At 41.2% G+C, this 26,821-nt stretch overlaps 1 protein-coding gene, 1 long non-coding RNA gene and 1 other non-coding gene across 7 annotated transcripts in view; 1 reads left to right on the plus strand and 2 right to left on the minus strand.

Annotated features, from left to right (window-relative positions):
- Positions 1-26,821, minus strand: part of KIAA0319L (KIAA0319 like) — a 101,945-nt gene that overhangs the window by 17,999 nt on the left and 57,125 nt on the right. For all 5 annotated transcript variants that reach the window (XM_037500611.2, XM_037500612.2, XM_037500609.2 and 2 more), the window contains exons 6-17: positions 23,434-23,531; positions 20,349-20,436; positions 19,085-19,177; positions 16,199-16,331; positions 12,807-13,035; positions 11,416-11,539; positions 10,700-10,832; positions 8,803-8,951; positions 6,306-6,457; positions 5,823-5,961; positions 4,191-4,350; positions 225-367 (exon numbers count right to left, since the gene is read on the minus strand). In XM_037500611.2, the coding sequence (XP_037356508.1) occupies positions 225-367; positions 4,191-4,350; positions 5,823-5,961; positions 6,306-6,457; positions 8,803-8,951; positions 10,700-10,832; positions 11,416-11,539; positions 12,807-13,035; positions 16,199-16,331; positions 19,085-19,177; positions 20,349-20,436; positions 23,434-23,531 (1,641 nt within the window). The remainder of the gene's footprint in view (positions 1-224; positions 368-4,190; positions 4,351-5,822; positions 5,962-6,305; positions 6,458-8,802; positions 8,952-10,699; positions 10,833-11,415; positions 11,540-12,806; positions 13,036-16,198; positions 16,332-19,084; positions 19,178-20,348; positions 20,437-23,433; positions 23,532-26,821) is intronic.
- On the plus strand, positions 254-10,637 carry LOC119236673 (uncharacterized). Its single transcript, XR_005123137.1, has 4 exons — positions 254-506; positions 4,700-4,901; positions 10,441-10,502; positions 10,586-10,637. It is a non-coding gene; the product is annotated as an uncharacterized LOC119236673 (long non-coding RNA).
- LOC119237411 (U6 spliceosomal RNA) lies at positions 8,079-8,184 on the minus strand. Its single transcript, XR_005123336.1, has one exon. It is a non-coding gene; the product is annotated as a U6 spliceosomal RNA (small nuclear RNA).

Raw genomic sequence — 26,821 nt, forward strand, 5'->3', positions numbered from 1 at the left:
GCAGTTTTTTCCCCCTCACACTCAGCCTCTCTGACACCATCTTAGGGGTCTGTGAACACTAGGCTAAGAACTCTAATGGGTTGAGACTCTTGTGATAACAGTAGTGGGGAAAAGTGATTATCTCCATCTTCCCTGAGAAAGGAGATGAAGCCCTGGACAACCAGGACTATGGGAGAGCTGCAGGCACTGGGTAGGCTGATTCCCAACTTTCCAAAATTACTCACTGACAGTATTGATTTCCAGGGCTCTGAATATCAGAAAGTCTGCCTTTTGCTTCCGCAGTTCATTCTTGAGCATCGCTGCCACCTCATGACCTTTGAAGATCTGGCGGGGAGGATCGTTTTGAACAAAAAATACCATCTTGGTGCTGCAGAGACATGCAACAGTATGAATGAGCAGAAGCTGTCAACAACAGGGGTAGCTGTCATCTGCTGAGTACCTTCTGTTTGTGCTAGACACTGTGCTACGTTTTATGTGCTTTCTCTCACATCAAGTCAGTGAGAAAGGTATTGTCAGTATCATTTCCACTTTATAGAGGACAACACTGGGGCTCAGAGGGGTTAAGTAAAATAACTTGCCCAAGGTCACACAGTTAATTATGGCAGAGCCAGATCGCAAATCTGTTATATCCGACTCCAAAGCCTATGCTTGTAGAAATGCCCTAAGCTGCCCTAGTTCTTAACAAAGGACCCATCCCAAATAGGTAACTGGAGGTAAGGAGAATGCTGTCAGCCTTTCAATAGGGCTATGGGGTTTGTGGTGCTTGGGTCACTTGTAAGACAAACCACAGTGCTTTATAAAATATAAATTGTTAGACAGCATCAGAGCATAATTCACAGGCAAAAACATAGCCAAGATGATCATTACCATGACAGCAATGAGAAAGTCCCTGTCAACAGTGTGGCTGGAACCAGACTATGTTACTCCATGCCCAGGATCCGTTTTGCTTCCTGACTGTAAATTTCTGTCCAAGGCAGGCCACGATTGAACTCCCATCTGGGTGGCACACAATCTGTTCTCTAAGCCTCGCCTCCATTTTTGGTAGTCTGCTTCTTGAGCTCCATTTGGTTTTATAAACCAAAGCTGCTCAGTCAGTGGGTCACACTGGGGCATAGGTAAGAAACTGATCTCCTTTCCACATAGGTCAGCTGGGTGGGACCTGGTATCCTAAAGTGCCATATAAACAGCATTATTTTCTGTAAGGCATGATAAAAAGTTTGGGAAGCACCATCATGAAAGACTTTCTAAAAGTTAGTGAGGCTAACAATGGGGCATTATAAATTCCAGAATCAAGAAACAAACCTTTACCATAAAAGATTTGTGGCCCATTATTTTCTCCCAATTACATAATCAATGCTTACAGTTTCCATTTCTGTCTATATACCAATAACTTCAAATATTTATCATCTATACCCACATCTCTTCTGAGTGACCAAATCTGTATCAGCAAATGCTTGCTAGAATCCCTACCCCAGATCTTCCATGGCAACTGAGACCCAAATACCTCAAAAATAAACTTATAATAATAACTACGAATAAGTACTCAATATGTCACAGGGACTACACAAACATTTTCTTATTTAACCTTCAATAACAGCCCTATAATATAACCATTTTCACAAGTGACTTTGTAAGTGATAAAACGGGCTCAGAGAGGTGTGTAACTTGCCCAGAGCAACGATGGCAGAATTAACACCAACAGAGCAGGGTTCAGAAACCAGTTCTGTCTGGTCCGAGGACTGTGCTCTTTTCCTCCATAACATGCTGTCTCCCTTCCTTCACACCCTCTTCCTGAAGTCCTCAAATCAATCCAGGCTGAGCCAGAAAGCTGCAGTCATCAGTCTTTTTCATGCCTGAGATGCAGTAAGACCGAGTCTACACACAAACCATTACAGAACGTTCTGATGTCTCCCACTAGTCTCTACACTGCTCTCCCCAGTCACTTCTCACCCGCTTGGATCATCCAAGCAGCCACTTTCCCTTATCTTATCCCCCAGGCTGCTGAGCAGAGAGCTTTAACACATGCTAATCATCATGCTGTCTCTGACCCAGTATACCCTGACTACATATTAGAATCACCGGGGAGCACTTAGACCTCACCCCAGACCAACTAACCTGTAATCTCTGAGAGTGAGGTTCGGGTAATGGTATGTCCATAAAAGCCCCAGGTCATGTAGCTAGAGCTGGGTCATGGGTCTCACCTCATATCTCAATTTGGCTGAGACCCCAATATTGCTCAAAGCCAGCTTGCCTGGAGCTGCTATTCCCAGGCTTTACCACTTCCTCAGACTGCCCACCTCATCCACTTCCTTAAAGCAGATGACCTTGCCTTCAGTTTCAGAGACAAAAACATAGGACACAGGTATCAACATGCTTAAATTTCATTCTCTCAACCTCTAAATTCACCCACGGTACATTCCCTTCTCTCCTCATATCTTCCAGAGAAAGAGATGCCCTTGTTCAGCCACAGTCAGTCCCCCAGACCCAGCTCCACTTACAGCCCACCTCCCTGGTTTTCATCTACTTTTCTTCTGTTCCATCTTCAGTCTGTAAAAATGTTCAAATATGCCCCAGCATGGCCCTCCCCCTAAAAAACCAAAAACAAAAGAGAACTCCAAGGACTCTCCATCTTTAAAAGGTGTCCTTTCAATCTTATTTCCCATATTAATTTCAGTACCCACTGCTTCAAAGAGTTGTTATATTTACCATCTCTGTATCTAAACCATGAAATGAATCTGCCCTCTACCTCCAACATCTTAGTAAAATGCTCACTACGGTTTTGATGGCATACTAATCACAAACCCAAAGGCCTGGCCTGCATCCTTATCACACCTCCACCCTTGTAGCATCTGAATCCTGTGCAGCCCCAACTGCTAGTTCTTCCCCGCACTCTAGCAAACCTCTCCCACTGAGTTTTTCTCCCACTTCTCTGACTGCGGTTTCTTGGTTTCCTTTGCTGGCTCCTGTTTCTTTGCCTTCTTTTCAAATATTAGTGTTCTCCAGTGTTCTGTCCTCAACCCTCTAGATGTTCCCCAGTGTGACTCATTCATCCTCATGGCATTGACTCCTGCCTGGATTTGGTGACTCCCTCTCTCTGGCCTTTCTCTCCACCACCTATACGTGCTACCATATGATGGAACATCTCCCCGTGTAACCCATAAGACATCCAAATTCAATAGTCAAAAGTAAACTCATTATCTTTTCTATGAAACTGGTTCCTTCTGTGTCCCTAATCTCAGTTACCAGCATTCTCCATCTGTCTATCTCCATCAACCAAACCAGTCTTATGTGATGCCCCATTCACCTTTATTCCCAAAGAGTCCCCGAATCCTACTGACTTATCACTGAATTTCTTTCAAATTCTCGTTCTGCTATTTCCATCACCACTATCTCAATTCAAATTTACCTTTTTACTAGACTAGTCCACAAGCCTCCCGACTGGTCACCCAGGCAACTGTCTCTGTATTTTAGCCTTGCCTCTACACTACTGATCCCACCTAAAATTTAAATAAAAAGAAAACTTATTTCCTGGCTTAAAAAATAAAACAAAAACTTCACACACATAAAATAAGCTAACTTTGGTACTCTTGCTCACCCTATTAAAGCTAAACTTGTTGGCTTGCGTATATGCCCGGTCTCAGCCTACTCAGTCAGTCTTATCTTTGACCATGTCCTCAGGTCCAGTAAACTCTGAACCAAGTGATGCTTCCCCGAGGAAACACTGTTCCTTTGTAACACAGGACCTTTGCTCATTCTGTTTCCCTATTCTGAATTTCCTCCTACTCCTCCTATGCTTGAACAATGCAAATTTTACTTCTTCCAGAAAATCTTTGGATTACCCCCTAGCCCAGCCCTCCTGAAAGAATTAATCACCCTTGCTTCTGTGTTTCTAAGATACCACATTTTCTGTCAAATTCACTCTGTACTGATGTTACACGTATACCAGATTATCTCCCTAGCCTTTAAAATGACGGGCTTCCCCTGACCTTGCACCCTGGCTGTCATATCTAGAATAGAGCCTTTCACCTACACCAGAAGAGTAAAAGTTCATTAAAGAAGTACATACCATGAGTGGTTCCTGGTCAGAGAACCCACCCTTCTCTGTCTATACACACTATTTTTCAGCTCAATAAAGAAGCCCCAGGGGCCCCTGGTCTTTCTTTCTTTCCCCCCGTTAAGTGCCCAGCTACCTCTGCTCCGTGTACGGCTGAATCTTTTGCACAATGATGTCGGAATCCAGCACCCCCAGGAGGACCCCAATCTGGCGGATGAACATCCCCTTCAGCCTCTCAGTTAGCTGACTGACGTTGACATCCAAGATGATCTCCACCAGGTTGTTTTTCCTGGGATCTGGAAAGCATGTGGATCAGTCATGGCTTTAGAATAGCAGAGTTAAAAGACCTGCCCCTATGCATCTGCTTTGGTACAAGAGAGAAGTAGTGAGAGCATTCAGAAATGCAACTGACCTCCTTCACACAGAAAGGGGAATAGTGAATTCCTACTAAAGTAATCTGGGGCTGGCTTATAGAGATTCAGAAACATTTATGGTCTCCATACCAACCTGACAATTACCAGGCACATGCTCCCAGGTTGAAGCAGGGAGGCAATGGAGTTTAGTGAAGGGAGTGGAGAAGAGAGAAACACTTCAGGGTTTGTTTTAAAAGTCCCTGATCCAAACTGTCTTTCTTTAACTTTTCAGGCCATCTGGGGGCTCTCTAGTCATCTCCCCCCATCCACAACACAAGGGAAAATGTCTAGCTCAACAATCTTACCAAAAATAGGAATGAATCTGCTCCACAGATTTGAAAACAGTAAACACAAAGGAAATCCAGGCAACCAAGAAACAAGGATTTCATTAGAGCAACATCACAGCTGTACAATCTTTTTACAACTCTAGAAGTGTGAGTGTGGTTTACTTTGGAATATGTCTCAGAGACTGTTCTACATTTGGGTATTAAAAGTGATTATACAGAATAACTTATTCATATGCTTGGATGCACTATTTGCCTGTTCTAATGTATAATTTACATAAATAGTAGACTATGTTCTGGCTCTAGACACAGAAGAGACTTTATAGTGCCTTAGCTGCTGTCCTTCAGTGAGAAAGGACAGTGTGTGAAGGACCTGCCAAAATCCCTTTCCCATTTTAATCATCCATACATTAGCTTGGCCTAGATAATAAAAAGCAGGTTAAAATTAATACCTTCTAATCAGATGCCCATAATTTTACAAACTTCTACCCTACCCCCACATTCATTTCTTCCCTAATGCCAAATTAGCCTCAAAATAAAAACTTGATTCTATTTAAGAAGAAAATCTTATTTCTGCAAATCTTAAAAATGTAAAGGACACCAGTTACTTTACCTTCCTGGGCTGTCAGATAAAGCCTGAGGCTCAACTTATAAAAATAAATTGTTTTCTGCATCTGGGTGCTGATGAGACATCATGACTCAAGTTATTCCTGTGCTCAGATTCCCAAAGCACCCAATTCCTCACTCATCAGTCACGTGTAGAGAAGAAAGTGCTGGCCTAGGTGCACAAAGGCCTGGCTCTGACACAACCCCTGTGTGACGCTGAGTAAGCCCTGCCCTCTCTGAGTTTCTGTTTCTCTGACAAGAGTCGAGGGAGGTCTATATTCCTGCATGGGTAGGAGAGGTACTGATGGAATGGACAGGGGTTTTCAGCTTGGGGTTTCTATGATATTTTTAAAAGCTGGACGTGCCAGCTGGCTCTGTCCATACTAGGGGGAGCGGGTCTCAGGTGCAAGGCCCTGCTCAGCTGACCCAGTGATTCCATTCAGGCTCATCTTTCCATGAACTCACCAGGCTTCACCTCCACAGTGGTTCGGTCTACGTCGCTCTCGCCCTTTGCATCAGTCACTTTCAGGTGAAATGTGTAGGTTCCCTCGACCAGGTTGGAAAGGAACAGGATAGGGTGGCGGTCAGTGTGATTTAACACCTCCTGTGGGGTTGAACAACATGACTAGGTTGCAGGAAAAAAACCTCCCTCCTTTTGTGAAATTAATTGCTGCTTTTGTCATAATTTAAGGCCCCCTCTTGGCTGGACTGCTTTGTGTCTGGGCAGTTCCGGCTGTGTAATGGCACTGCCCACAGCCACCAGGGCCAAGGGAGAGAAGCACATTCTGTGCCACACTAGATAACAGAGTGACCCTAAGTCTACCATTTAACCTTCCTGGAACGCAGAGAATGATCTGGATTTGATACAAGGGACCAATTAAAATGGATACTGGAATGTTTGGCTCAGACTCCTCTCCCTATTTCACCACCTTGACCTTCTACACTTACCCCTGCTGCTGGGCTCCCCTCATCTCGAGTCCAGAGATAGCTGACTATTCCCTTGTCATCAGAGGACTTGGAGCCGTCGAGCTCTGCTGTGTCCGTGGGCAAGGTAATCACCACATTCCCAGTTATCCTGGCTATAGGTGGTTTGTTCATTTCTAACCAAAGAGAAAGTATTGAAATAATGTAATATTCTGCAAAAGAAGGAATGCGTATTCATGATGCATACAGGAAAATTAAACACTGAGAGCATCTTAAATGGAGACCTATTTTAAGTGCCTATCCGTGCTGGCAGCTAACAGTATAGGTTTAACGCCACTAGTGTGCAGGTCCTGAGGCTCCAGTACTATCCAGAGTCACGTTCTCCAGACACAGCTTACAACAGAAGAGGCAGGTGCAGTTTCCTCCCATATTCTCAAAGTAGCCTCCCTGAAAGAATCCATTTCTCTGCCTTGGAAGTATATGATGCCTGGAAACAAAGGCCTAAAGTGAACTAAATGTGTCAGAGTGTAGGTTCATCCAGCTGACATCACAAATGCTCTTTAAAACATGGCTTTATTCTCCGAATATCTTTTTTGATTCTTTCCTTAGTACTTTAATAGATTTTTACATAGTACTATTTTTCTTTTTTAAATTTAATTTAATTTTATATATATTTTACATCATTCTTCCTTTTTGTACAATATATGCTTTCTCCTCTCAGGTGTAGTCCCTGTAAAATTCCCACCACCAATTCATCCGTGCTCCATCACCATAGTCCCTTATATAAGAACACATTCCCTCCCCTGTTTTTTTTTTCCCTCCCCTGTTTTGATCCTCTCCCACCCCCTCCCTTGAAGAGTATCTCTGATTGATAGCTGCCTGTTAATTTTTTTTAATTTATTATCATTTTTTTTCCTGATCCCTTATTTGGTTCCCTTATATTCCTCCTATAAGTGAAACTATCCGATATTTTTCTTTTTCCTTCTGGCTAGTTTCACTGACCACAACCCCTTCCAGCTCCATCCATGTTGCTGCAAATGGCATGAGCACATCTTTTTTGATTGCTGAATAGTATTCCATTGTGTATACCACATCTTCTTGCTCCAGTCATTAATTTTTGGGTATTTGAGTTGTTTATATATCTTACCTATTGTAAATAGTGCTGCAATGAACACTGGGGTGCAGGTATCCTTTTGTGTCCCTTGGGTAGATCCCTAGGAGTGGAATTGCTGGGTCATATGGAAGCTCCACTTTTAGTAGTTTAAGGAGCCTCCACACAGCTTTCCACAGTGGTTGGACCAGTTTGTACTCCCACTAGCAGTGAGGGAGAGTTCCTTTTTCTCCACATCCTTGGCAACATTTTTTTTCTTTTTTTTTTTAAATGTGTCATTTTTGCTGGTTAAGGTGGTATCGGTATCTCATTGTGGTTTTGATTTGCATTTCCCTGATTACAAAAGATACTGAACATTTTTTTCATATACCTGTTGGCCATTTGTATTTCCTCTTTGGAGAAGTATCTTTTTAGCTCTTCTGCCCATTTTTTTTTATAGGATTGTTTACTGTTCTTGTTGAGTCTCATCAGTGCTTTGTATATCTTTGTGACCAGTCCTTTATCAGTAGTATTGTGTGCAATTCCCAATCAGTAAGTTGTCTCTCTATTTTGGTCAATGTCTCTTTTGCTGTACAGAAACTTTCTAATTTGCTGTAGTACCAGCTGTTCATCTTTTCCTTCACTTTCTTTGCTTTAGGGGAAGTGTCTTTAAAGATGTTACTGAGATGTATGTTATGTAATGTTTTAAAAATATGGAACACTTCACAAATTTGAGTGTTATCCTTGCGCAGGGGCCATGCTAATTTCTCTGTATAGTTCCAATTTTAGTATATATGCTGCTGAAGCAAGCACTTAAATAGTACTATTTTTCAATTGTGCTTTTATCCTGGGCTCCCACTTATAGCTTTGTTTACTCAGTGTGTGCTCAGTGATTCCTGAGCTCTGTGGAGGTCATCTGCATTATCTGAGGGTTTTTCCCTACTACTAGCTTATAGCCCTCCCTCAAGACCATCACTGATCACCATGGCTGCAAACCAGAGCAAGGCCAAACAACTCCTGCCTCAAGCTGGCCTTAGTTTGCAGGCTCATAGGACAAGCCTAGGAAGCCAAGTGCAGAATGATGATTCTCATGTCTGGCAGCAGGTGTCACTGTAGCCAGAGGGAGAGCCACAGAAACCCAGGACTTGGCAGCAGAGGCAAAATAAAAATGCAAAGAAAAAAACTTTAATTTTTTCCTTGTTAAACTAAGAAGGAAGGAAAGGAGGAAGTGGGGAAGGGAACCATGAAGTTAAAATTCACCTACAGTCACTCTCAATTAAAGGTTGTTTTAGAAAAGCCAGTAATAGCTGCCCTCACCCAACCGTCTCCCCCATCCCTTGTCTCTAGTCACTTTTTGCAGCTAAACAAGAGATGACTCTTCATTTATCTGACCCAAAGAGGATGCTGTACCAACTCTAGGCAGGAAGGTACCTTCTTTGACAATGACATTCACAGAGCTCTGGCTTTGCAGGTTCCTCTCATCTTTGACGGTCAAGGTGAACACGTAGGTCCCCACTTGCAGCCCAGTCACAGTGGCGACACTGCTGTTAGCATTCTCGAGTTGCACCCCATCGGGTCCCCTGGACAAAGAGAGAAACCAGAAGGCGGAGCTGTACCTGTCTGCTGCAATCCTGACTCAGCAGGAGAAGACAATTACTGCCTCAGCTAAGACATGAACTATTGTTTCCCAGACCTTGAGAGGGCATGTTTAAAAATACTCCATTTGCACAGAGTGTCAGTTGGCCCCAAAATATAGGCTACCTGCTGATCAGAAAATTCCATTCACTAGCTTTCAAGCACACCTAGCTTTATCCTTTATATAAGCTTCTAGAACATTCAAAATCTTTACTGTTCTAATGTGTAAAAGGAAGAAAGTACCACTGAGCAGATCTCTGATCAACCAAATAATTTAAGAGTGATATTTCTGAAAAGCATTTCTGGCTCAGTAGTCGGTTCAGCTCTTGCCAAAAAAGAAGAAAAATGTATTTCTTAATCACAAGCCAAAATCCCTCTTGGTGAAAAGTCAAGGAAAGGAAATGGGCCAAGTTTGCAGAGGGACTCTCAGGGCAAAACCACCTCTTCTCAGCAGCTCTATAAGCAAAGTTCCCTCCAGCTTCTGAACAGGTGCCACAGAAGACCCAGGACACCTTGTATCCTTCTTTCTCCCCTGTGGTCTCACCCAGCAGCCTGCAGCAAGGTAGTGAATTCTGTGCCAACATCTGGCCCAAGCAACACATAGCAAAGAGCCCTTCTTACTCAAAGATCAAAACATCCCAGAGCATTCCATTAAACTATAGGACAAGCGGAGAAATCTGCACACTTTCAGGTTTTGCTTTGTTTTTACTGTTTAAACATAACTGCTGACCTTAGCAGGCCCTCTTGAAACATTCTCCTCTAAGAAGCCATGCTAAGCATTATTTCTGTTGACAACACTAGTAAGACAACTGAAAGGTCTATCAGCTATATCTTCAACAAACAGTTGAAGATAAACAGTGAAAACACACTAGGCTGAGGAAACATTAGGTTCGTCAAAAGACAGAAGAGCTGAGGGAAATAATCCTAGAATCTAAGTCACCAATCATTATTAGTAAGTGGCTCCTATAGTCAAATTATAATCCTTTCTTACTAGTCTCTTAAGCCCTGATCAAAAAACACATAAAAAACCCAGTCTGTCCTAGGCCTGCTACCTGTGGGGACAAGAATATTTTTAACCCTTCTGTGGAATTCTTTGCTTTCTGTGAAGTCCTGAGTTCAATTTGTTATGATTTAAATTAGCAAAACATAAACTGTGAGAACCAGCAATAGTTTGACTAGGTAACTTACAGTTTAATTAGTCCACTTTGGTTAGTGCCTTTGGCCTCTCGCTAACATAAACGGTAAATGATATCTTCAAGGCAACAATAACAGAGTAATGCTTTCATTTTGTAGATGAATTTTCAATCTCCTTAATTGCTGCTCTGCCCCATCCCCCCTGCCAGCCTTACCCAGTTAATTTTGAGCAAAAATATTTTTATGCTCCATTACCCCTTCTATCCTGCCTCTCAAGTGTAATTAAACTATGCATTTTAGCAGATGGATTGTACCTATAAAAGCACCAGGACCATAAAGCACTACCTGGGGACTGGCTGATGGTAAGCATTCTTTATTTCTTACAAATATTATTTTGTATCATTTTCTTAGAGTTGGAAGTTTGAAGTAAACATTTCTTTCATAGGCACCAGCCTTGGATAAGCCAATAAAAGCAAATAGACTCTTAAAAGTAAGTAAAACCTTGTTCTTCAAAGGTTTAGAGCCTTTGTACAAATGAAGGTTTTAAGTCAATACTTACTGTGTTTTTTCCCAGAGATAAGAGATAATTTTCTGATCATCTGAGCTCTTGCTGCCATCTAGGGTTGTGCTGTCCACCGGCAGGGTCAGCTCTTTATCTGGACCTGCATCTGCCTCAGGAGGCTTGTTGTTTTCTACAAGACAGAGAATTGGAAGTCAAAAGCAGTCTAGACCGGAAAGGAGAGTAATCAAATAGAACAAATGTTCTGAAAGCCATGAGAACTCTGCCTCTGCCCATAGAAATGTCAGATACTGTGGGAGATATGGGTATAGTCAGAAGGTCACAACCAAGAAAATAAGCCTGAAACATATAAAACAATTATGTAAGAACAGAGTAGAATTTGTAATACCATGCTGAATTTAAAATACAGTGCTCTAGAAGTGCAAATGAAAGGGCTGAATAAGGCAGGGTTTCTCATGGGAACAGGCTTTAAACAGGCCCTTAAAGGACATAGTAGGATTTGGCATGGCAGAGACTGGCCAGTGGCAAGGACACAAGCTGAGGCTCTGAAGATTCTTTCTCTATGATAAAAGGACAAGGAGGGAGGACTACAAAAGTTGCCAGGACAACAAAAGTTGCCATAGACTGGTGCTTCCAACCTCTTCCCCAGAACCCAAGCACCTCAGAACTTGTACCTCAGAACCCAAGTCCTCTCCTCCTCCAAGGTCCAAAGGGTCAGCCAGTATAAGATAATACACCAGATAATTGGGCCTTACCAGGCTGCACAATAACAGTCACTTGAGCGGTAGCCTGCTGTCCTATTGTATCAGTCACTGTGAGCTGGTAAGTGTAGTCTCCTTCTTGCATTGCAGAGAGCTGTAGGGTTGGTGTTCTAACACCCTGAATATATAAACATAGACAAATGGAAAAGCAGACTCCCAGAATCACAACATCGTACAATAAATCCTATTCTGGTTGAAATGATTTACCCAGTTTTCTAAACCTAAACTGGTATTGTAATATTATTCCCAGTTCAACATAATTAGTGAATGCTGAATTAGATATGGAGGGACTTGAAACCAAAGGTTTCCCTCTTCAAGAGAATAGCCCTCTCTGATATAGCAACAGTTTCCAATAAGGTCAGAGCTCTCATATGGGAGGGGTATACGAGAAAATATATAGAGATAACTAAGATCAGCGTCCATGACCCACATTAGAAAGAAGACCTTGAACATAAAATAATGCAACTTTTAAAACAGCATTCTTCTTACTGAAGCCACACAGTGATCCCAACAAAACTGCCTCAATACCACATGGCAGCGACTTAAGATGCTATGCAAGGCCAAGCCGTCCACTTACAGGTTTGTACAGATTCTGCAACAGCAGAGAAACCTAACAGAATATTAAACTAGAACCAGGTGAAATGTGAGCTTTAAGTCAAGCTTCAAAGTGGAAACAGAGACTTTTGAATGTCAGAAGGAACTTTATAAATAATTTAGGGCAGACTTCCAATGCAGGAACTTTCTCTGGAACAGTGGGTAAAAACTGGCAGCCTGTGGGCTCAATCCAGCTTGCAGATATCTTTTTGGCCTGTAGAGTCTTGAAAAACTATAAAATTTCACATACGGGTCTAGATTTTTATCTTCTCTTGAAAAGCTGAATGATTTGGCATTATTGAGGTAATACTTGCATGTGGTAATAAGCAGCTGATCTTGGAATAGCTGAATCAAGGCCTCAGTTCTCCAGTTATCTTTATTTACTTGTGTGAGATGCTTGAGGACCCATCTAATCATCTCTAGAGAGATGTTCAAGATCTAGTCAAGTACTTACTCCAATTGTATTAGAAACCACTGAAATTTGCACCTTTGCAGATGTAAAATTACAGGTGTAGTTTTTGAAGAGTTTGACTCTGGAATCATCTGGAACAGCTACATTTGATCATAAAGCCTTCTATAATACCAAACACTTAAAGACTTTTGCTAGTGTTTTAATTAAAGGTCCCTTAAAGTTTTTCTTTGTTTGTGTTTTCTTTTTTTAACTCAAATATTCTATGCACAAATCTGACTTTGGTAACTAAAATGGAGAAACAATGAGCCTGGGATAGGTGACCAGATCAAGTAGCTCTAATGGCCCTGGATAAGAAAAGACAGAAACTATATCCTCCTACCTGCATCTCCACGACTTTCCCTTTGCTGCTCGGGCTGAGTGACCACTCATAGCTGTAGATGCCATGATCATCAGTGCTCTGGTTCCCGAAGAGGGTGATGGAGTTTTGGGGCAGGGTGATCACTTGGTTGGGGCCTGCATTGGCCACAGGGGGGTAATCCACAGCCTTGTTCACTGTCAGGTTTGCAGTGGTAGAGTTGGTGGCGCCATCAGAGTCTACTACAGTCAGGCTGTCGGGGCAGAGGAAGGAGTGCAATCAGGGATAGGCTAAAGAAAAGAGGAATAAACACAAGAGAACTGGAAATCTTACCAATTCCCCTTATAAAGGCAGAGGAATACTGGAAGCTAATATGGACTGAGGGTTTGTCGTGTGTCAGGCACTGTTTCAAATGCTTTATCTCCCCCTAGTTCTCACAACAGTGCTATAAAGTGCTATCTTCACTTCACTCCTTACATATATGAGACTGAGGCAGAGAGAGGCAGACAACATGCTGAGGCAGAGAGAGGCAGACAACATGCTGAGGCAGAGAGAGGCAGAAAATATGCCTGAGGTTACAGAGCTTGAACATAGTGGAACCAGGATCTGAATTCAGGCACTCTGTCCCCAGCACCAATTTGCTCTCCCATCTGCACACATCTGTATGCTGAAACCTAACAAGCATTGTTTGATATGGCCCTCAAACAACAGTCACATAGAGTAGGTAGGTATCACTAATCTCACCTTACAGGAGGCTTAAAGAAGCTAAGTATCCTGTCCAGGGCTACATCATGAGCCAAGATACAAGGCCAGTTCTCTGACTCTAAAACCAAAAAAACAACTCTTAGGGAGAGATAATCCCTGGCTCTATTCTTGTGAGGTTCAAAGGCACAGTAGCAAGTAGAGCAAGATCTGGCCAAAAACGGCTCTCCTCCATGATCCTGTTTCAGCTGTGTACAAATAATCACAAGAATGGATATCCTGGGCAGACAGCCTCTGGGATGGACAAGTGGTGGGGGAGGGGGCTGGCTCTGGTTAGACAAGAGCCTGAGATGGAAATGAATTCTCCTACGCAACAGTCCCACAGTTTGTGTCAGTGTGAAATAGAATTTGCAAGAAGAAAAAAAAAAATGTTCATTTATAAGAGCAGGCTTTTACCTAAATGATGCCTTCCAGCTGAACAGCCCAAAGCTTCTCTTGCCACCTCAAAATGTGAGCATAAGCAAACAAGAAGGTTTGGGCTCCTTCCATTTGCTGACAAAAAGAGGAAAAGCATAGAAAAAATGTAGTTTGTTTAAATCTCACTACCAGCCACAGACAGAGCTAGACATCTGTGAGGTCTTATTCAACAATGTCACCTTTTATCTATGGGGATTCTTGGTATAAGAATCTTTAGAAAAAGGCACAAAAACATCAGACACACAGGCATGTGCAAATCATTTGAAAAACAAAAATCCACAGAAGTTTTATTCTTTGCATATAAGAATCATGGAACAAAATAGCACCTGGTCCACAGGCTGGGAGAAAAGCTATTGCCATATAATAACAGAGGAGAGGAAAGGTGAGTGGAATCATACCAGATTGGACCTTACTAAAACCCAACCCCATTATTTCATAGATTGAGGCTTCAAAAAGAAGAACTGTTTACATTACCCCATCTACCCAATTGTGGTTAGAATCTCAGGCTCTGGATCAAGCTGCCTGTGTTACCTTGAGCAAATTACTAAACCTCTCTGTGCGAATTTCCTAGTGTATAAAATAAGAGTAATTATAATACCTATTGTAAGGATTAAATGAGATACTGCAAAGAGTTCAAAACAGTACTAAACATATAATAAATGTTTAAGAAACAGCAGCTATTTTTTTTAAGATTTATTTATTTATGCATATAAGAGCTGGGGTACAGGCCAGAAGTGCCGGGGGGTGAAAGTATTCACCAGAGACAGAGTGGGGAATAGAACAGGCAGACTGACTGAAATACACTGCTGAGGGGAGCAGCAGGAAAGACAGGAGAGGTCTGCTGCTTGTAGGTAGCTCCCTGGGTGGCCGGGGATCAAGCTATAGGGGCTGTGATAGCTTCACAGTGCTGTGCTTAACCCCTTGCACCACCAGGGAGGCTCAGTAGCTATTATTTTTAAAAGGATCACCTGGCTCATCTAAATTCTAATGTTGAAATTCCTATACTAGAAAGTTAAAACCAACTCACATTTCCATTTTAAACCAATGAGAATTCTCTAATCTTGTTGTGCTGGCAGATAGCTTTCATTTACATGAAGTCTTGAATCAATAGGGAAAACTGCTAAGTAAGAACTTGCAAATTTATTTATGTTAGAAGTTGTACTCGGACACTCATTTTGTCTCAGAGAGTATATAAAACTTGATTAATCTGAGATCCAGTGGGGAAGACAAACACCCATGAAGAAGCTGTGGCACCATGGCAGATACCACATAGAGGCACTGAATACAAAAGGGAATAGGAGAGACATAGTCCCTTCTTTCTGAAAGTGATCTCAGAGAACTTCACAGAAAACTGAACAGGTCCTTAAGAATGGGCAGAACTCTAACAGTTTGAGAATGGCATTCAAGGAAGCAAAAATAAAATACTTAAGGGTCAAGTCAAGGAGTAGAATAGTGAGCCCTGACTTGGGAGTTAGAAATTTCTGTCTGCTCTTGAGTTCTAGCTGTGTGACCTCAGAGAAGTCAGTAAATAAACTAAGCCTTATTTTTCTCTCAGATATAATGAAGATAGTATTGTATACATATGGTACTCTGTAACATATAGGAATTATGCAAAGGATTATTCTAGAGAAATCCTCACATTCTTATTAATTTCATCCTAGAATGTGGACTAGTTGGCACTATTTCCCAAAAGGACATCCTTTGAATCATATTCTCCATAAAGCCCTAACAGAGAAAGAGCCTACAAATCATATTGAAATAAATCACTACTCAAATTTAGTATTCTGAGGTATCATAAATTAAGGAATCATTTCCCAAAGGGAAAAGACAAGAGGGGTACAGGTTCCTTCTGGATTTTGCCTGAGAAAAGGGCAAAGAAATATAGGCCCTTTCACTTAATGACATATATCCTAAAAAAAATTTTGAGTTCTGCCAGGTAAGACTCAGAGGAGAAGGATCAACTAATCTCACCCTGATCTACTATGCTCTGCCCTAAAAAGTTATCACTGTTGTGACCACAATCACCATAGGGCTCAGAGAACCAAATTGAACAAGTGTGAGCTGGTTTCACCTTGGATTTCTAGTACAGAAATTTTATACTTTATAGAATTTAGCCTGGGCTATATTATCAACCAACTCCACAGTGTGATATCTGTCTGAGGTACTCATAACTATGTAAAACCCAAAAGGGAGAAAAAAATGGCCCACGGTAAAGTTAAAGCTGGATCCTAATTTACCTGAAAGTGTAGTTCCCAGGGACGAGCTTACTTAGTTTTAATATGGCCGTATCTCCAGAAATCTTCTCTTCTCTCAGAGGCCCCTTAAGTTCTTCCCAATGGTACTGGACGATTTTATCATCATCAGTGCTTTCTTGACCATAAAGAAACATTAGTTACAACATGAGAGTGCTAGGTCTCAGCACTTATCCAGTTTACACAAACCAGGACAACCACCCAGGGATTTGGGGCTAGGAAAACTTCATGAAATTACAGACTATCTCTCCAGAGTGTTTCTTCCCTAGGAATATTGGGTCATTCTGCCTCTCTCTATATATATTCCACTGCATAGTTTTCCAAGGACTCCAACACAGGCAACTTCTGGTTAAAATGCTACTATATAAAAAAAGGAAAATCAAAAATTCTTAAATACAAAAAGAATTCTACCTCACTTAAAAGAAATACAAATTAAAATAATACTGAGACACCATTTCATTTTATTTTTTTAAATTTGTGGTTGGTCTTTATTTTTTTATTAAGATTTATTTATTTATGCATACAAGAGCTGGAGTGTAGGCCAGAGGTGCGGGGTTGGGGGTGGGGGCTGTTGTGTGTGTGTGAAAGGATTCACCAGAGACAAAGTGGGGAGCAGAACAGGCAGATCTACTAAAATACACTGCTGAGGGGAGCAGCAGGCAAGACAGGAAAGGTCTGCTGCATGTGGCCGAGTGGCTGCAGATAGCTTCATAGTGCTGCGTCTTAACCCTTTGTGCCACCAGGGAGGCCCCAAGACACCATTTAAAAAAAACATATCAGATTGGTAAATACTGAAGTTTTACGACACATTATATGAGTAAAGGTATGGGCAAAGAGTCCCTCTCATAAGTCATGGTGGAAGCATAACTTGGGACAGTCTCTATAAAGAAGAATTTGGCAAGAATTATGTTTCCTCTTCTAGAAATATAGCCTACAGAAATACCTGTGTGTGTTTAATGCCATGCTTACAAGACATGGTAATACTGTTTGTAATAACAAAAGACTAAAAATAATCTAAAGGATTATGCAAAGGATTAATCAGCAATTGACTGATTGAAAACATGTATATATTCATACAATGAAAATGGATCTCCATTTAATGGAAGGCTATGTAATCATTAAAAGAAAAAAAGAAGTTATTTCATGTGTTGAGTCACAAACATTCTCTACCCATAGAAACAAGCATCATATATAAATTAAACAAGAGGGAAAACTATATATGTATTTTCTTTTTTTTTAAAGTTTGTAGTTTTTTTTTTAATTTATTTATTTATACAAGCACTGGGTACAGTCAGAGCGTGGGAGGGTGAGAGAATTCACCAGAGCCAGAGCAGGGAGCAGAGCAGGCAGAAGGACCCAAGTACACTGCTGAGGGGAGCAGCGGGCGGCAGGAGAGGTCTGCGCGCCATGCGGGACCCTCCTCCAGTGGCCGGGGAGCAGCCGGGGATCTAACCAGCGCTGCAGAGGCTGCGGGAAGCTTCGCAACCCAGCGCTCAACCGCTGCGCCCACCAGGGAGGCCCTATATATGTATTTTCTTATATATACATAAAGTACCTCTGAAAAGCTACATGAAATAAAACCATTGATTGTCTGGAGGAAAACTGAGACAGGGATGGTAGGGTTGTTTTTGTGGTATATCTTTTTTTTTTTTTTTTTTAAAGATTTATTTATTTATTTATACAAGCAGTGGGTACAGTCAGAAGCGCTGGAGAATAAGAGAATTCACCAGAGCCAGTGCGGGGCAGAACAGGCAGACTGATGAAATACACTGCTGAGGGGAGCAGTGGGCACGGCAGGAGAGGTCTGAGCACCATGTGGGACCCATGCCTGCCAGCTGGGGATCAAACCGGTGCTGCAGAGGCTACGGGCAGCTTCGAAGCCCAGCACTCAACCGCTGCGCCACCAGGGGAGGCCCCTTTGTTGTATATCTTTATATATTATTTAACTTTAACCTATTAAAAAATGCAAAATAAAATGGTACTATGTGAAACATTTTTACCATTCTCACATGTGCTTCTTCCTGCTTGGTTTTTCACTCTTGGTCTGCTATTGTTCTAGTCTCCTTTTTTTGTTAGAACTATCTACATGAAATTCTTAACCTTGCTAGAGTTTCCTCTGCTAAAGCAGTGACTGCCTCTGCCAAAAAGGATGCTACTGATGCCAAAACAATCAGGGTAACAAAGCCTCATGGGTCTCAAAAGAAAGCAAATAATGGTGAGAGGATAGGCCTGAAACCTCCTATACACACACTTTTAATTTCATAACTCTGAGAAGCAGGATGGCTGGCCCCAGATGGTCTTCTGAAAAGAAAATGGGAAGAAAGAATAACAAAGACCCAAAATCCTCTCACGTCACCCATCAGGCAACAAAAACTACTCTGAAGGTTGTTATGTTAATGTGCCAGGCAGGGGTATGGAGCATATTCTCTGAGTCTCTCCAGGAAGATGACATGATTCTTGTCAGGTGGTGATGGCTGGGAGAGAGCTCCTCAGTCAAGCCTCTCAGTTGCTTATCTTGCCATGATAGGAAGGAACTTTGTTTCTACAACTGAGAATGGCAACTCCATCTAAGCAAATTTGAAAACCAGCAAGTTTCAACCAAAATGATGCTAAATACATGCATGGTCACACTTTCTTACCTTCTCTGAAAAGCAATATTACCTCAAAGAAGCCACACAGGGTATTTTAAATAAGGCCTGTCAGTTTTTCATTTCTATTCAGCTGCTTTGGGACGCTGGTCTTCCCAAAACATGGTCAAGACTGATCTAAACAGAATGCAAACATAGCTTGCCCCAAATCATACACCAGAGTTTTCTACCAGAGCACACAGTAAATGTTCTTCTAAAACAGCTTGCCTAGACAAGTACTCACGGCTGCCATCGATGACTGTAGAAGTGGTTGGCAGAGATATTTCCTGGAATTGTGGTGACACAATAGCAACAGGAGGCCGATTCTTACGAGGCTCTACAAAAAAATGAACCAGAAGAAATTGGAAGAGGCTTTATAAATTATAGGAGGCGCAGGCCATATCTGGGTATATTATAAATCAGTTTCATTACATGATTTATGGTTGAAGCATTACCATATGGGAAAGTCACAAGGCTAGGTTGCCATTCAAATATAAGATACCTGGAAATGTAAGAGCTTTCTGCACACCTGACTATTCCTAAGACCATGCCCTGTGCATTCTTTTAACATCCACATACTACATAGTTCATGAAAAGCACTATAGCAGCAAGCTGACTAGAGCTGGATAACAAGAAAGCTTTCTGTAATAAAGGCCTTGGAAAGCACTTTCCCTTGGTACAGACTGTGCTGAAAAGATAATGGTGATTTCTCAAGCAACCTGAGCTGACTGTATGTGATGTAACTAGGTCTGAGTAATGAAAAGGTCACAAGCCACTCAGGTCCACCCGAATGACTGGGAGCTACCAACCCCGAAGCCATTCCTTTCAGAAATGAGTAAATGACCTATGCTGATCACATTTTAAAGAAGGTAGAAGAATTACCTTAGCTACAAAGTTAAAGAAATGAAAAGAAAATCTATTACCAGCAAAGACAGAAAACAGTATTAAGAATTTGTGCCAATATATATGCCAATGTCCAATTTCCCCAAATTTCATCGAAAATGCAAATCAAGATACCTTGCTATTATACTTTGATCTACCAATTGTGGATCACTTAAAAAGAATGACGGGATTTGGTTTCCAAGATGAAAGAAGACTGGCAAGGTTTAAATGAGGAACTTTGTGGACAAAAGCCTACATTTCTCATCAGTCAGTGGACTGGTTCTTCTCGATATTTCTAGGCTCCTGGCTTTCTTGTATCCCTTAATTACGATTCACAGTCCTCTCTCAGCATGACCCACCTGAAGAAAGTTCTCAGGTAGACAGGCTACTGTTCAGGCCATAGTACACAGTGGGCTGTGAGACTAATGTTTCCCTGCACAGCCAAGATTTTCAACTAGAACCAAAGCATATACTTTGTCACCCTAACCTTTCACCACACTGAGTAACTCCCAATAAATACATTACCAAAGAAAACAGGAATTTAAAACACCTAACGTCAAACTCCTATCTCTGGGACTCCTGCAGAGCAAACAATGAGGTTGCCACCAGGGCTGGAAAATACATACCTGGTTTTACTGTCACGTTCACATAACCTTCTCCATGGCTATTCTGACCATCAACAATCACTTTGAATTCATACAAGCCTGGAGTGAGCTGAAGAAGTGAAAGAAGATATTTTTTTAGACAACCACAAAAAGTAACAATTATATTTTAAATAATGCATATATGAACTTTCCACTGCTGATTCTTGCATGCTCTTCTTGCACTTTTTCAAAATGGAAAAAGTAAACTAGCTGAAAAGATGAAACAATGAATTATAAACTTAAAAAAACCCCTAAAAACATAGCTTTTAATGTGAATCTTATTACTAGCTGATTCTAGAACAACAGAAGGAATTTTAATATCTCTGTACTCCCATTTTCTTTTCAGAAGAACATTAAAGGCCCAACCATCCTAATTCACAGAGTTATGAAATTAAAACAATCATCACTGCAAAGAAAAACATTTTTGTAAAAACACCAAATTGCTCCCAAATATCTGAATATTTTTCCCTCCAGATTTCCACTATCTGTATAAACATAATATAAAAAGAAAAAAAAATCACCCACAATCCCACTTTCCTAATACTTCAATTAGTCACACTTCCCTGATTTCCTTCCAATCCTTGGCCATACCAAAAAAATTCATTTAAACAGTTCTTTATGTGCCAGTCATGATCCTAGGCTTGGGATTTGAAGATAAGAAAGATGAGGTCCCTACCTATGTGTTCATATTTCAGTGGTATTCAGGATCTGGCTAAGAACAAGGTGTATAACAAACTTTTCATTGTACCCTCTTCCATTCATTTAGCATGAACACTTAACACCATTATACTTTTTAATAGTCCTTGTAATGGCTGTAGAATAACAGAGCACATGTGCCATAATTCATATAAGCATATTCCATATTGTTGGATATTTGGTTGTTTCCAAATTTCTACTATTACAACTCATTCTGTGATAACCACCTTTCAGGCAAATGGGTTTTTTCCCTTCTTTTGAATTCCCTGTGGGTAAATGCTGATCAACCACCGGTAGTATTTTCTTGTACTGCTCTCCCTTCCTTGACTTTCACTTCTCTGCCCACTCCTCATTCTCTCCAGTGTTCTCTTCTTTCCATACCTTTAGTGACAGTGTTGCCAGTATTCCAATTGTAACCTGTATTTCTTCCCTCTGCACATTATCCCTGGATGATATCATCTATTACCACGGGTTCAACTGTAGCCCAGACTTGTATTCTGGCTCTAGCTTCTTTCACCCAGCTACTTACTCTAGACACCTCCACTCAAATGTTTCACAGTACCTCAAGTTCACTCTGTCCAAAAATGAATTTATCATCTGCAAACCTCCCCAAACTGGTTCCTCTTTCTGTGCTCATTTCAGTGAATATAACTATAATTGGACCAACATCTACCTAGATGCCAGAGCCAAAAGGCTAGAATTAGCCTAGATTTTCCTTCCCTAACACCACCTCCACCCAGTTAATTGAACACCAGGTCTTATCAAATTGACCTCTATGTTTCTCACATCTACTCACTTCTCTCCATTTATACTGCCACCATCTCAGCTTTTAACCATTCATCACAGAACAGTTGTTAAAAAGCATGGGCTTTAAAGATGGAAAGATTCCTTCAAATCTACAATGAAGTAGCCATGTGAAACTTTGATCAAACCACTCTATTGTTCAATATTTAGTTTTGTCATTTGTAAAACAGATATTAATATCTACATCTTGTGGTTACTATGAAAGTTAAATTAAATAAGTGCATAAATCAATTAGCACTATGTCTAGCACATGGTATAAGCGCAATAGTTTTTTTCTGTTTTATTTATTTAATCTTTTTACTCAGGTAATTATCATCTAACATGTACATTTTTTTCAACAGATTACTCATTAATATTCCAAATTTGAGCCTCAGTTCCTCCAATCTATAGTGAGGGTGATTTTTGTAAATTGAAAATCTGATTATTTCTTTCTCCTGCTTAAAACCTTTCAAAGGTTCCCTATTCCCTCTGGATAAGATACAAAGTCCTTCACCTGGCATCAAGGCTCTGTGCAATCTAGCCCCAGCAGCATCTCTCCAACTTACCTGTGCCACTGCTCTTTTTACACAATAGTTTACTGGGCAAAGCCACATACAATTCTCTCCCTCTGCTTGGAGCACTACTCCTCCACCCTTTACCCAGTAAGTTAGTCACTTTTGAAGACCCAACTAGATAAACTTTACTCTAACTCCAGGGCTTCAATAATCCCCTGCACTCACATAGTGTATCACCCTGTTTAAACCATCTACTTCCTGTTAGCATCACCTACAAGACTCTGTTGTCCTTGAATATTAAGATTAGTTCACTGGTCAATCCCCAATGCCTGCTACATAACTAATATACAATAAATAGCTGTTGAATAAATGTATGAATGAATGAATGAGAGAGACTTCTTGGCCATATGATATCAACTTTTTTATGACTCTTAATAACTATACTGAATCCTCCCCACCCCCCGCCAAAAAAAAAGCTAAGCCAATTTATAGTCACATGCCTATGAATAACCTAGCTTAGCTCCTAAATCTAAAATCATTATGTTACCTTAAAAGCTGTTTGGTTTATACTTTCAACTATCTTCACCATGCTGGAACAGTCTTCTCTTTTTTTTAAAATTTAATTTAATTAATTTAATTTTTTTTTTTTAGAAGTGGGGTACAGGCCAGAATTGCAGAGGGTGAGAAGATTCACCAGAGAGAGCGGGAAGCAGAACAGCCAGATGCACTGAAATACACTGCTGAAGGAAGCAGTGGGAGAGACAGGAGAGGTCTGCCATGCCATGTGGATTGCTCACGGCTGGCTGGGGATCGAACTTGCACCACAAAGGCCGCAGACAGCTTCACAGTGCTGTGCTCAATCCCCTGTGCCACCAGGGAGGCCTAGTCTTCTCTTTTTGATTTGAGAATCATCTACTAACAAATACTGGATGTCAGCCAATCAGACTTTTGGAGGATTCACTTCTAAAAGATTGTTCCTGTCTTGAGTGTGGACAGGAAATTCTGTATAATACCCTTGAGAAAATGGTCAACATCTCTACCCCAACCTTGAAAATGACAGGAAGCAAATTCACCTTGGATAGTTTGGGGGTTTGAGAATATTTTCCTTCCATTTCTCCACTGTAGTCTTTAGGATGAGTAATTAGCTGCCAGTTGTAGGTGTAGGTTTCTCCTGTAGAAAGGTAGTGACAAAAATCATGAAAACACACACCAACACACCAAGAGGGCAGCCATACTGACTGCCAAAAACAAATCTGTTCTAAATCTTGATAAGGTCTTGGTTTTTAAGATTTCACCTCAAAGCCTATAGGGAAACCAAATATTTCATTGAAAGAAAGGGTAGATTTTGTTGCCATGGCTATAGTCGGAGATTCTTCCACTCTCTTCCAGCAATGCTCTTTCCTGCTCCATATCCCATAAAAAAACAGGTTGTACATAGTGTGGCATCCCAGCAAAAGTACACACCCTACCAACCACTACAGATGAACTCATTGGGAACAAAGGCCATTTTTCTTTCTTTTTTTTTTTTTTTTTGTAAAACTTCTTTTGCAACAAAGAACCACAATGACTTCTAAATAACAGGGTTCAAAAATAGCTTTTTACAGAGTGCTAGCAACTTTCGTCTCACTGAGGTCATCACACCCTGGTGAGTTAAAAGAGCTACTTCTTCCTGCTGAGCTAAATAACATGCTGCAGAAGATGGCAGGGGATGGCCCATTTAAAACAGGCCCCACTGAAATTAATTAAGATCAAACAAAGTATTAAATGGTCCTCATTTGCAACTCAGACTGTATGACTGGGTATGGCAAGGATATAATCTCTCCCCTGTAAAAGTGGTCTTAAATTTGGGGGGGGGGGTGTAAAATGCATTTCTAGTTATGGAAGGGGGGAGTAGAACAGCCAAAAGTGAAAGTAAAAGGGGAAAAAATGGAACCTCTAACACATAACAGACAATGGTAATCTTTTATTTCATGAATTCAAAAGTTAAAGTTAACATGTAGATCCTAATGTCAAAACATCTGCATTTATGACCAGATTTTATTTTATAAGCCTTAGATATAAGGTCAATTACTCTTCCTTCCTCCCCAGTTATGTTTTGGCCAGTTGTCAGCTCCAGGTAGCTTCTGTATATGCAGAAGTTATGACAGGCAAGGAGAAGGAAAGAAACAGATGTAGAATGGTAACTAAAAGATGACATTTCTTCCAACTGTAGTTGAAAATTTTGTCCATACAGAAAACAGATTTATACCGGTTTGGGAACTGACAATTTTATATCTAAAGCTAGTAACACAAATTTGAAAAGGGGGGACATTTCTTTCATAGGAAAAAAAGCTCAGGGTAAAAATTATGCCTTACAATCAGAAATTTGCCCAAGGGTAGGAACAAATGAGTATAAATCTATTAGAATGCCGGTTTTAATGATTTATGGCAGTGGTTTCAGACTGTCTCTCAGCACCCCGGAGGGATTCTGAGAGATACCACAAAGACAGAGGACCCCCTCAGAGCTAACCCTGCCTCACTGTCCCCACCCTCTGGAAGTGTGAGCCATCCATCTCAGGTATCTGATAAAGGCTGAAGACCCTGGGGAGAGGAGACTTGAAAAGAATCTGTTTCTGAACCGATGTGTTTTATAATTCTGATCTACAAGATGGTATTAACTCACAGAAATGCACATGCATTTAAGGGTTAAAAGGAAAATACATTAGAGCCCCCAAAACTTTCACAGCTCAAAGGCAGTTTTTTCCTCACCTCCAACTTCAAAGGCCACCACATCCATTCACCTTAACTTACCAACAGAGAGGGAAAGGGAAAAGCATCTCCAGAGAAGATGGAATGAACTGATAAGAAAACTTCAATTTCAGGACAGAAATATGTAACAAAGAGAGCATTTAGATTCTGGAAAAATACTTTTTTTCCAAGATTTATTTTTTCAATTTATGCATTGAAGAACTGGGGTATAGGCCAGAGGTGTAGGGAGTGAGAAGATTCACCAGAGACAGTGGGAGCAGAACAGGTGGATTTACTAAAATACACTGCTGAGGGGAGCAGCGGGTGAGACAGGAGGGGTCTGCTGCGCCAAGTGGTTAGCTTTCTAGCTAGGGATCAAACTCATGCTACAGTGGCTGGTGATAGCTTGATAGCACTGAGACTTTAACTCCTGTGCCAACAGGGAGGCCCATACTTCTTGTATAAATATATTATTTGGTATTAGGTCCAGAAATTAGGAATACAGTATTGAAAACGTGTACCTAAAATGGAAGGACTCCCCCACCCCGCCCCCCAGAGCATGGGATCCTACTTTATTAACTCTATTTTGCTTTTGTTTTGTTTTTTGGGGTTTGTTTTTGTTTTTGTGGGACCCTCGCCGGCGGCCGGGGAATGAACCAGAGCTGCAGAGGCTGCAGGCAGCCCAGCGCTCAACCACTGCACCACCAGGGGAGGCCCTTATTAACTCTATAATGGGAGTAACATAAATCCACTGCAAAAAATCTTTCATCGGGCCTCCCTGGTGGCGCAGTGGTTGAGCGCTGGGTTGCAAAGCTGCCCGCAGCCTCTGCAGTGCCGGTTCAATCCCCGGCTGCTCCCCGGCCACCAGAGGAGGGTCCCACATGGTGCGCAGACCTCTCCTGCCGCCCGCTGCTCCCCTCAGCAGTGTACCTGGGTCCTTCTGCCTGCTCTGCTCCCCGCTCTGGCTCTGGTGAATTCTCTCACCCTCCTGCGCTTCTGACTATACCCAGTGCTTGTATGTATCAATCAATCAATAAAAATCTTTAAAAAAAAAAAATCTTTCATCAAAGCAAGTTTCACTTCATGAGATAGTCTTACAAGAATATATATTAGCAGTAGTCTCTCCAAGTTTTATACCTGCTATTTATTAGTTGTTTGGCCAAAATAAACACGTTAACCTGAGTCTCAGTTTCTTCCTCTTTTAAATGGACAAAATACAACCTACATTTTTTTTTTTAAGATTTTATTTATTTTTTGCGTAGAAGGGCTGGGTTGTAGGCCAAGGTAAGGGGGATGAGAGGATTCACCAAAGACAGAGTGGGGAGCAGAACACATGGATCTGCTGAAATACACTGATAAGGGGAACAGTGGAGAAGACAGGAAAGGTCTGCTGCACCATATGTGGGCTGGCTCCCTGGCTGGGGATCGAACTCAGGCCCTAACAGTGACAATGCTTAAACTAACAACCTAGGCCACCAGGGAGGCCCAACACAACCTATATTTAATGAGCATCAGCTACATACTAGAAAATGAATAGGTATCTTATAAAACATTTCATTTTGCCCTGAAAGTAACTTTTAAGAGAAAGGAATTTTTTTAATTGTTCATAGTATATTTATTTTTAACATTTATATATATATATATATATATATAATTTACATCATTGTTCATTTTTGTACAATGTATGCTTTCTCTTCTCAGGTGCATTCAAAGCAACATGGATGGAGCTGGCAG

The sequence above is a fragment of the Talpa occidentalis genome, unplaced genomic scaffold (assembly GCF_014898055.3).
Source record: "Talpa occidentalis isolate TD23 unplaced genomic scaffold, MPIMG_talOcc4v2.1 talOcc4.9, whole genome shotgun sequence".
Lineage (NCBI taxonomy): Eukaryota > Metazoa > Chordata > Mammalia > Eulipotyphla > Talpidae > Talpa > Talpa occidentalis.